The sequence below is a fragment of the Hippocampus comes genome, unplaced genomic scaffold, assembly GCF_001891065.2.
Source record: "Hippocampus comes isolate QL1 unplaced genomic scaffold, H_comes_QL1_v1.1 scaffold153, whole genome shotgun sequence".
Taxonomy (NCBI): Eukaryota; Metazoa; Chordata; class Actinopteri; order Syngnathiformes; family Syngnathidae; genus Hippocampus; species Hippocampus comes.
The window spans coordinates 602,578-614,222 of NW_017805991.1; the positions used below are offsets into that span (position 1 = coordinate 602,578).

General features: G+C 44.5%; 1 protein-coding gene across 2 annotated transcripts; it reads left to right on the top strand.

Moving 5' to 3' along the window:
* Positions 1–204: 204 nt before the first annotated feature.
* Positions 205–11,634, top strand: tex10 (testis expressed 10). Of its 2 annotated transcripts, none has more exons than XM_019892115.1 (16): positions 205–428; positions 618–833; positions 993–1,180; positions 1,247–1,573; positions 2,207–2,419; positions 2,645–2,897; positions 2,999–3,111; positions 3,590–3,837; positions 3,979–4,111; positions 4,861–5,030; positions 5,773–5,950; positions 7,302–7,524; positions 9,135–9,215; positions 10,483–10,670; positions 10,757–10,964; positions 11,361–11,634. In XM_019892115.1, the coding sequence occupies exons 2-16, from the start codon at positions 642–644 to the stop codon at positions 11,475–11,477; spliced, it is 2,832 nt and encodes a 943-aa protein (XP_019747674.1). In that variant the 5' UTR covers positions 205–428; positions 618–641; the 3' UTR covers positions 11,478–11,634. The 2 variants fall into 2 exon arrangements, with proteins under 2 accessions (XP_019747674.1, XP_019747673.1); XM_019892114.1 differs by having other exon boundaries at positions 208–428; positions 3,976–4,111.
* Positions 11,635–11,645: the final 11 nt, after the last annotated feature.

The window sequence follows — 11,645 nt, forward strand, 5'->3', positions numbered from 1 at the left end:
TAAGGCGTTTATGGGGACGACTATAAAGTGTGTTGGTATTATTCACCAGGACACACCGACAGGATTTCATTCATATTTTTGGTAAAATATATCCTCGTCTTTTTTGAAATAAAATCTTTATTTGTATGTGCACCAAAACATTTTTTTGCACCCATTTTATCCAAGGAAATTGGTGACGAGCCTCTTATACCCCATGCTTCGCCGCCGTTGTTTTTTCGAGAAAAAAAAGGGGGTGGCAGCGGCGGCGGTGGCTCATAAAACAAGCGTACATTTGGCTCAACTGAAAGACGGACACGACTCAGAATCCAAAATATTAACACACTCAGACATAATAAATATTTTCTATAATTTTTCCTCACCTTCAGATATCGACGATCCTGCACCGGAGTGTAAAATTGCAGCAGGCACAACCAAGGTCTTTAGCTGGGGTAGGTTACAAAATAAACACTGGCAATGATGCCCATGCAGTTAGCTCGCTACTGCTTATGCTAGTGTAGAAATGAGGGCTGCAAGCTGAGGAGTGAAAATCTGATTTTGATAGCTAATTCACACTGTGTTTCGTATTCTGCGGTGTACCGTGACATTCATTTATTCACGTCTTCTGCATTTGCCATTAGATCCAGTAAAACTTTTGGTTCGAGATGGCTAAACTGAAATCCAAGAAAAAGAAGAGACAGGATGACTTCCAAAAAGTGAAATTAAAAGTGGGAAAGAAGAAGCCAAGAGCAGACAACGCCACCAATACAAACTTTCGCACAAAGGGAATATATCTGCCCGAACAACTGAAGACAGACACCAGTGGTCCGATCACAAACAGGCAGCTTGGCATCAATGTAAGTGTTTTACATCAATGGTTCTAAAACGTTTTGGACCCGTCGCCCCCAGTCACGACTCACGAACCAATGTCCAATATCATTTTTTCAGATGTAAACAAACGTCAGGGAATCATTGGTTTGACAGTGTTTTGTGTGCATTTATCGCCCCTTTCCTAGGACCTGTTGTCTCAGCTCCACCATTATAATGCCAATGTCAAGCACGGTGCCTTGTTGGGCTTGAGGGAGCTGTTGTTGGTGAATCCCTCTCTGTTAGAGCAGCATTTGTCACGTTTGCTGTCCGAGGTAGCTGCTGTGTTCACAGACAAGGATGCCAATGTTCGGGTGGCAGCCACACGTGTGCTCAGGTGAGAGAAAACTTAAATATACTACCATTCACCCCGGTCGCAACTAATGTCTTGAACTTATTACAGGTATATTGCCCAGTCTGTGCCCGCGGAGCGAGTGGCTCCATTTTTCCCCCTCCTCAGTGCCCACCTGTGTTGCGCTATGACTCACATTGAGTTGAGCATCCAAGAAGACGCCATGAAAGTCCTGGATGTGCTGTTGGAGCACTACCCAGCCCTGCTTGCTGCACGGCCAGCCGTGCTCCTCACCAACTTCCTGGAGTTAATCTCTCACAGACAGACCAATGGAGGAGCTAAAAAGGAACAGGAGGCCAAGGGACGCACTTGGGCTCTCTCCGTCAACCCCAACAGGACCGTTACCAGCCAGCAGTGGCGCCTCTCAGTGCTCCTTAGGTACGCCTCAGTGACTGATTACACATTCATTAAACTGACCCTCCAGATGCATCGCGTTTACGTGTTTTGAAGCCTTTTTGTACAAATGGCCTATTTTGTTTAAATGTTGTTCACAGAATGATCTTTATAAATATGTGTTGGTGAGCACTTCTCCTTTGCCAAATAAACCATCCACCTCACAGGTCTTGCTTATCAAGATGCTAGTTAGACAGCATTTGTCACTTAAAACTACATATCCATTGACACTTGGCATCAACGTGATGGCCTCTCCAGTACATCAGGAAGGTGTTTTCAGATTGATACTGTCACCTAGTTGCCATAGCGGCAATAAATATATGTTGTATGCCTGGCAGCAGGCAGCCTAATAAGTAATTGATGCTCAACATGGCTAATGATGAGGGAGGGAAAAAACTAATTTATGTTCAACACAATTGGTTGTTAAGTAGAAAAAAAATACACATTTTCTTTCACTGCACTATATTTTTGGCCTTATATGGTTTAAGTTAGCATCTGCAGGGTGAAATTAATTTGCATATGTCATAGATGGTTTAGTAATTGTATTGCTGGTTTTGGAGTCTCCTCCCTTAAGTACCTTGGCAGTTAACCATGCAAATGGTATCACTTGTGTTTTAGACTTGGGCGCTTCCTACAGGCAGTAGTCGAGGAAAGACCCGTGGAGGATGGTGATATGTCGGCCCCATCTGAGGGAGTGTTTGGTTCAAGTGGTGAGAGCAGGATTACGCCAGTGAATGCCGTCTGGGAAGAGCTCATATACAGCAAGATCGGAGTTCAGGTGTATGAGAATTCTGGGAGCAAACCAAGCCCGCATTCCACATTTAAACTCAGGTATGATTGCATTGCTGTTAAAATAGTTTTTCCTGACCAGCACTGTCGAAAATGGATGGGTGGATGCTCATTTGGATATGTATGGTTATAGTTACGTTCTCACTGAAATGTGAAATTCTTCCTTATCAGCTTTTCTGTGAGACTTCTAATGGAAATTTTTGGATTAATATTTTCATCAATGATATCGCGACAATCTTAGCTATCACATTATTTTTGTTTTTATAGACCAAATTCAGATCATCCAGGTGAAACATGTGAAGGTTTCGACTCGGCGGAGGCTGTCCAGAGCTTTGCATCGACTCTGGTGCCGCTTTTGCTTGAAGTGTGGGTGGAAGCCAACACCAGTGACTCTCCTTGGAGCCACTCTGACGGCGGTCACCTGTTGAGCCCAGACGCCATGTCCGTCATGTTCCAGGTTCTGTCTATTTTGCAACTGCTTCGAAAACTGGCACCGCGGAAGGAGCATGAAGATGCGCTGGTGAGATAAGGAAAGCACAAACAAACACCTTGGAATGATGAAAAGCTTATGAGGATGTTTTTTAAGATGATTTATTGATTGACTGATTTTTTTTCTTTTAGGATGCATGGTTCCGCAAGGAATACTTAGGAGAGTTCAAGCAGCACTTTATGAAAAATTTTCCGTACAGCCTTCATGACGCACCCAAACATAAAAAGAAAGTAAATACCAAGAGGTACGTGTTTTATTTATTTGACTTTTTTTTTCTTCTACTTCTAATAATACCTCATTACTGAGTGTTATGTAGAACCTTCTTTCTGTATTTGAGTAAATATTTGAAAACTCCGAAAAATCTAAGCAGTACTTGAATACAAATAAATATTTGCCTTGACTGCCCGAAGTCTTTTTGAAGCACAACAGTGGAATATTTTTCACTGACCAAATCAGTGATGTAATGTTTGCCCAACTGCAAAACACGACTTATTTCTTCTTATTCACAAGTTGCCGAATGTGAAGCTTAAAAGACAGCGTATCGTCATTTAGAAAACATAAATATTTATAAGATGAGACGGCTATTAAATATTTTAGTGTGCGAGGATCCTCCTGAGAATCCTATTGAATGATCGAGTATTCGGGGAAAAAACACATTTTGTAACATAAAGCCTATTTCAAATATGTTATGTCTTCGCATCACTTCACGGTCTTTCCTGCAGGGCTAAGCAGACCGCAGCTCTCCCCGACGCTCACGTCGATCCGCTGGCGCTGAACATCACACTTTGCCAGGTGATGGTGTCACTGAGCCAGAGGCAGGGAGTCGGCCGCGAGGCGGACGGAGACTGGCTGACGTCCCTGAGGACTTTTGTGCGAGACACGCTCGGCGGCGAAGTGAAGCTCAGCTATCGGCAACTGCACATGCTGCTCGGGACTGTGTGGAAGATGGTGCTCACGCAAAAAAGCAAAAGTGAGCTTTGGATGAATTTTGTCACAGCCTGGCATACACTGTGTGCTCCTAATGATGGGTCTTTTTGACCAATTATAGATAAGCCAACGACTGATCAAATGACATTGTAGAAAATATTCATATTGTGTTGTGTTGCAGCAGTGACAGAAGACCTGCTGGCAGCAATGTACTCGTACTATCAGCAGAGGCACCTGACACTACAGACCAGGTCTCTTCTGCTGTCTTTCTACAGCAAGATCTACCTGCAGGAGCAGGGACAGTCACATATTACAAGGTAAGTGCAAAGCAGCGCTCTGCAAAGTGGATTCCAAAAATTGGTTCGTCTTTATAAAAGGGATTTGACATTCTTTGGTCAAAATACACAAATGATAAGCTTAACTCATTCACTCCCAAAGACATATTTAGACGTCTTTTCAGACTTCACACATTCAATCCCATGTACTTAGGTTTTCTTTTTTTCTAGCTTATTTTTCCAAGACTGAAAGTCAAATTTTTTTTTTTAAACGCATCTGAAAATGGCTGGTACTGAATGAGTTCATAGACATTTGGAACACTGATGGCAATCACGCTGTTTTTTTTTTTTTTTTTTTTGGAGGGTGATTATGCCGATGAATATTTGCTTTTTTTTTTCTCCCGCCTTTAATATTCAGAGTATGGTTTTCGTTGCCAGGGCAACACTGGGCGGAACGAGGGGTTGCGAGTATCAGAGCAGCTAAAAAGGGGGCCGCCTAAGTACAAAGTCAAAGCTGTATTTTCACTCGTGAAGTCAGCACTTCTTCACCCATCCGCCGAGTTAAATTGAGTCAGTTTGCAGATCCGTGTGAGTGGGCCATGCTGCAGACACATCGGCAAACACACAGACCCTTCTGGCACTGTCAACAACTTAGCAGAGTTTTTACTGATTGTCAGAAGCTCAAATTGACGGAAAATGGATCGATAGATTTTAAATTACCCTGTCCCATGTCATCAAATATAATAAGAAGTATACAGTAAACCCTTGTTGTGTCTCTCACCCTTTTAAAGGAGTAAAGTGCTCAGTCGCTGGCTGGCCTTTCTTCCTGTGCAGTTGTCCCAGCTGGGCCACCGTAACCCCGCTCTGTCCGCCCTGCTCATCCAATCCATCCAGGCTGCTGCTTCCCGAGGCAACAAAGACCTGCTCAGCAGCCTACAGATGCACGCCTGCAAGCTTTACGGTACTCGCACCAAATCTAGCCATTCATTTGTCTGTAGCCCTCATTAGGTTTGTGGATCGTCCTGTCCTCGATGATTTAATCCAAGATCTATACTGTACAGAAACAAGCATGAACACTCATATTCACTTGGAGACTATGGAATGTGTGAGGAAGTTGGTGGACCCAGAGAGAAACCCACGTAAGCACGGGGAAAGCACGCAAACTCTACACAGGAACTCTGGAGTCAAGATCGTAACCCAGAATCTCACGACCAAATCGTTTGCACACTCTTAAACTATTTTCTCCTGCGTTTCCAACTAAGGATTCAAACCAGACTCCAGACTGGTTTTGAAAGACTCTTGGCAAAAGCGAGATTATTGACTCTTGAGTTGATCTCGGAGGCACCGTGACGCTGTCGCTCCCAGGCAGAATTAAAGACGTGCCAGCGCCAAAGATCAGGATCGGTCAGATAGTGTGATTACTGTGTGACAAGGAAGCAGCAGTAGGAGTCGAGGGGGCGGTCAAGAGTTCTGATAGGAACATCACAATGGTTCTTTTGTCCATGGGCTTCTGACATCAGCATGTGCGTCAGCGAAAGACAGACCTCATAAGCACACATAGACACACACGTGTTATCTGAGTGTCTACACGCCTTACGGTTTTCCTGGCATCGTAACAATTTTCCTTACAGTGTTCGCATGATGCCGTCGATTGTAAGCATGACGTCTGCCCGTGTGTGGGGTTGCGCACGCATCCCCCAAAGATCCGCAGGAAGGTGCTGTGGTTCTTCTGCCGTCAGAGTGCCAGCAACGAATGGTGCAGCTGCTCTACTTCCTTCCCAAGATGTCTCGCGCTCTCCTGGCCAATCTGAGCTTCTGCTGCAGCACCGGACGAATCTCTGCTGGCCTTGCCGCCTCTCTCATTCGTATTATACACATGAGGTGAGCTTGAAATCTTCACGGTGCATCGCCCGTGACCGAGGTTCCATCTGAGCTACGAGCGTGCGCAATTGCGGACTGCTCTCTCACCCTCTTAAAGCACAGCGAATGCATAGAGCACATAAAAAAAAATTCCAACATGAGCTGTATTGGCAGTTTCATAATCACCTCATACAGAGAAATTGAAAAGCTTATTCGGCAAATATGGTTTCAGACGTGTCAAAAAAGAGGAGAAATGGTGAAAGTGAAGGAGCCTTTCAGGCTTTGGTAAGGCACCGTGTCGTGTAATCATTGTCACATGGTTGTTCACATGAAGACTCCCACTAGGTTAATTTATCTCATCTCGGGTCCTACGCAGCTTCCGTACTGTGATAATAATGTTAATGTACCTTACTAATATAACAGTAGCCCTGAGGAGGACTTTGTTTATCTTATGACTTGGTTTGTTTATTACCATGGTGACAATTAACTGTAGCGTATGCTAACTTATGTTACTTGTAAAAGATGAAGATAACATTTTGGGACAAAAACATGTTGTTTTTGATGATGATCCATTCCTACGGTGGTGACCGTGGTCTCTAACTAACCTACCTTCATGAAGTAGTCAAGTTATAACTACAGGAAATAGTACGAAAGTGTTGTACGGGCCAGATGAGTTTGCCATTTGAAGTTGCAAATTGCTTCCCCCGGATGGCAGTAGCGCACCATCCCACTCCCACAATCGGCCCGGCCGCCTTCTGCATCCGTCTAATTCCTGGTGTCAATGGGTCAGGTTTAACGGATTTCCAGAAACGATGCTCAAATGGAGACACAAAGAAGTCATTTTTTTGGGGAGGCTGGAATGTGGTGACCAGCGCCTTCCGCATGGGCCTCTCGGCCTTTCCACAACAAAATGTTGTTTCGCCTGATATCCCCCCATCTTCGCTTGGGGGCACGGTCTGATTTCATAAGCTGACTGTGAACACTTTGTTCCCGAAGTTTCAAAATTAAGCAGAATGTGATAAACTCATATATCTTGTCGGTTACGTTTGCTCCAGTCGTCTTGTTTTGCATCTGTCCTCTTTTCGGATCACGGGTGGGCGGCAGTTGACTTTAGGCAATGAGGCGGGCTACACACTTGACTGGTGCTGGACAATTGCCGAGCACATCTAGACAAACAACTTTTACACTCATATCCACACGTGTTTTTGCAGAAGGCCTTGAAAAAAAAAAGATTGCATATGAACCCGCCATGCAGTTATATTAGTTTAAAAATTGCTCAGCCTTACTTGCTTGGCAGTCACAGCGAAAAATCGGTTGAACAATGGCTCGTGTCACTTGTATCTCAAGGCACTGCTATACCCTTGTTTTCCAGGTCATCTCTGAGTGGATGGTCAGTCGGGAGCCAGGAAGCGGCCCTACAGGATGTGGACTACATCAGCTTCCTGTTCTCCACCCTGACGGGCTTCTCATGCGAGCAGCTAGCCTCCCTGCAGGAGGCCGGCGACACCAGAGCGCCGCTCCCCTCGCCTCTGTCGCCCCTGAGGCTTCACCGCACCCCGCCGGACCACTTCACGCACCACTGGGACGTCGTGGAGGTACGGCGCGCAATACGAGTCCCCTCTTATCGTAACCATTACACGTAGAATTGAACTTAGGAGTGAACATTGTTTGGTCAAATTGAAAAACATATTCTGGACAGACGTAGGCCAAGAGTGGCGCACGGAGGCTCAGAGCAAGAAGTTTTATCTCGACGCACAGGTTGGAGATGCGTAGTTATCGGCCACCGTGGATATGTGCTCGCACTAATGAGAGCCGGTGGCGTGATGGGAATGTGACATTTCCGCACTAAAATTACAGTTAACGTAGCCATGCCCTGGGGCAGGTGTGTGTGTGTGTGTGTGTGTGTGTGTGTGTGTAAGAGCAACTAGGGGGTGGAACGCCTTCTAATCCCTAATTCAGCGCCTCAATTAAGGCCTCAGATCCTGCCTCTCTCATTTGCCTGTCTAAGTCAATCACAGCCAAGTGGAGGTACAGAGGAGGGACCGGGGGTGCGTCGGAGGGACAGCACGAAGGGGTGGACGGTGTCAGCGCTGGCGCGGCTGATGGCGCGGACTCGTTTCTAATGACGGGGGGGTGCAGCGCTATGACAAATGCTGCCGTACGCGCTCGCTCGTGCAGGTGGTGAATTGAGAAATTGGATTAGGTTGGAAGAAAATGAGAAAAAAAGCTGATAAAGTATTCTGGTTCCAGCACACACAAAAAAGAAAAAAGTTTTACTTCCTTCATTTATTCTTAATAGAAATATCCTAGTGGACTGGTGCATCCATTAGAATTTGTAGGTTGTAGAAAAGGTTCATTGATTTAATTAGTTCAATTGCATGAATAATATGCAGATTCATGAAACCCCATGAAAATATTTTTCAGACGTCCAATTTTATAAATAGTTCTTTGTCCTATCAAATTTCTCACGATGGTAGTTTTTTTTTTTTTTTTTGGTACAATTATTGTATATACACTTTTGGACGCTTATGTCATCAACTGTGTAATTGAAACGCAAGTTGACATTGATTCAGATGAGATAAAGGAGTAATCGAAAATAAAATAAAGCATTTTAAATAAAATGACTGTATAGAAATGATTACCATAATAAATGATAGGTTCATTTGTGGCTCTTGGTCTATCCTTCTATAATGAATGCATTTTAAAAGATGACTAATTTTCACAGTGGCCATGTGATAAGAAGTCAAACTTTGAAAATTCCCCGTTGTATAACGGTCAAAGTAGATTGTGCCATTTCACCATTTTGGGTACTTTTTGGCACATTTTTTGGACTATAAATCTTGTACTGCTGGAAGCTTTAATGATAACCAGTAAGAACGCTCCGCTCCTTTCTCGGCAATGGTTCACATGTTTGGAAGCCACTAAGAAATGTTTTCAAGAAAATCAGTGTTTTGACTGTGTTCCTGTAATTTTATGTTACTGTAGTTGCAAACAAATTGCTAAACTAAAAACTAAAACAAAAAAAAAAAAAGACATTTCTAAGTGACCCTAAACATTTAAAGTGTGGTGTATGTTTTCCCGTTGGATAATCGATTTAATGACTGTAAAAGGTGTGATGGCAGAGATGGTCGGTGGTGGGGTGGGTGGGGGGGGAGTGTTGCGCTAAGTATGCATTCACATTGATGTCAATGTTATTCTTTTTCAGGAAGTGTGCCAGCGTCTGGAAACTCTGGGTTCAAACGCTCAGTGCTTTGAAATTTTACAAAATGGCATCTTTGAATACATGGTGAGGAACAAAACAAGTCTGTGTTGATTTCCGCACATTTAAAGCCACACACACACACACACACACACACACACACACACAGACACACACACACACACACAGCAATGCCACCGGGCAATGCCACCGGACGCTGCTGAGCAATTCAGTTGCGCAAGCAGTGTGAGGGGTTCCACAAATAGTTTATACGATTAATCCTCTAGTCAGCTCTGGGCAAAAAAAAAAAAAAAGAATATCTATCAAAAGACCAGTGCAAAAATATCATTTTGTCTGATTATGTTGACATTTGAGTAAGGTCAACAGTCATTTTATTCTAGTAAATGACTGACAACAAAAATCCCAAATTGCAAATAGAAATACGGTGGCGCCTTGAGATACAAGTTTAATTTGTTCCATGATTATATTTGAACCTCGAAACAAAATGCCATGAATTGGTTCGAGTCATAAACAACAACAACAACGTGTTTGTTAAATAAGAAAAATAGCACTCAATAAAGTTGTACTTGATAAAAACAAATAGCATATATAGCAGGAATAGGGACCGGGTCGGCTTACTCGTAGTGAAAACTAAAATGTGTGTTGGGGTGGGGGTAAATATTGAGAGGGGGGGCAATGAAAATGTGAATCTGCAGGTGCAGAACCGCAAGTATAAGGGGTCCGCTGTATTGACATAATTAAATCGTGTTAAAAAAACTGAACAGTTTTTGCCACATTTGCCTCATTTCAATGGTATTGTACCGCTCCTTTTGATGTGTGTGCCGTGGTCACTTGGGGGCAGGACTACTATGCTCCTCTGTGTTCATATATCTGTCTCTTAAAGGCAAACACTGTGACACCAGTGCTATTTGTTAGCCCATCTATGGCATTTCCCATTGCATTGTAGCATTGAATTAGTAGACGTTCAGGTCAAGTTATGTGGTTGTTTTAAATACTCAACATGTAATTCTCTTCGTTTTATGTTTCACAGTTTTCATGCGTCTTGGTCTTTTCACATCGTCTCTCACATTGCCGTTTGGTGACTTTGTTTTTAAACTCCCGATGCAAACATTGAAGCTGCTCAGCTTTGTTTGATAGTTTGCGACTTTGCATCTTCTTCCTGATCGCAATCCAGGGATTTTTTTCAAAGCAGTTTACACCTGGAGATTGTGATGGCCATGACAAGGTCTTGATCTGGTAGTCCTTTACCTAAACCTTGCATTGTCCCGCTGGAGAACATTTTACTGACAACTCACCGTCCCTTCTCTGTTAAATTGCATTGCGTGTGTTTCAGACCAAGCTGAGAGTGGTGCCTGACAGCATGGCGGCCGGCCTCCTCAAAGCCGTTTCCAGGCTAATGGACCTGTCCCTCCTGCCCATTGAGCCTGTGTTACGCTTGTTGTCCCGCTGCTGCCTAAGCCTTCTGACCCTGCTCGTCACTCAGCAGCAGCAGCAGCAGCAGCAGCAAGACCAGCACAAATGGTCCTGCGCCTCACAAGCCTCTCATTCGCCGTCTTCATGCGATGCAAACAAATCACGCCCTTAACACGTTTGGGTCTGAATCACAGGGAGGCCATTTGGGGCGTGTGCGTGGCGTCGCTGGGCACTGTGCCCCGCCTGCTGAGGATGGTTCTGCAGCTGCGTGTGGCGGATCTGAGCCAGGAGGAGCTGCCCCAGCTGGGACAGATTTTGTATATGCTGATGCAGCACACGCCGCTGCATAACCAGCTCATAGCCAACACCAGTCTGCTGCAAGAGCTCATCCAGCATCTCACGGTAAAAACATGCGTGGCCGCGACGGGAGGTCAGAAATGGTACCTGTGTGACTCGACGGTCTGAACTCATTCACTCCCAAAGACGTTTTTAAACGTCTTTTCAGACTTGGTCCAGAATTGGCTGGTACTGAATGAGTTAAGTGGTTCCAACTAGATACAGTATATGTGCAAGGGTGGAGAGACAGATAGGAAGATGCTTACCACATGAAGAAAACAAACAAATAGGTAAACACGTAAATAGTGAAGAGGTGAGGGTTCACCGTGGTGGATTTGTGGGGGTGGGGTGGGGAAAGGGGAACCTGAATCCATCCTCCCAATTTGAACCCTTTTTAATAGTAGTTTATAGTTGTGTGTTTTTCCATGCACAAGTTTGACCCATCCATGCTGTGTGTTGCAGAGGTACTCTCGCGGTGCGACAAGGGAGCAGTGGCTGACTGACCTGCTCTACAGCTACAGCGTCACCGTGGCCCACGGCACGTCATCTCAACGTGGAAACCTTCGAGACGTCTACTGATGGGAGGCACACACGCACGCTCACATTGTTCTCCAACATGCAGTCGCTCTGACGCACATATAAACACTTACAAGACCGCAATAGTGACTATGCTTTGTACTCACAACTTAACACGAACACAGTTGGGTCAATCTGTGCTGTTTTTTTTTTTTTTTTTTGTTAACTGCA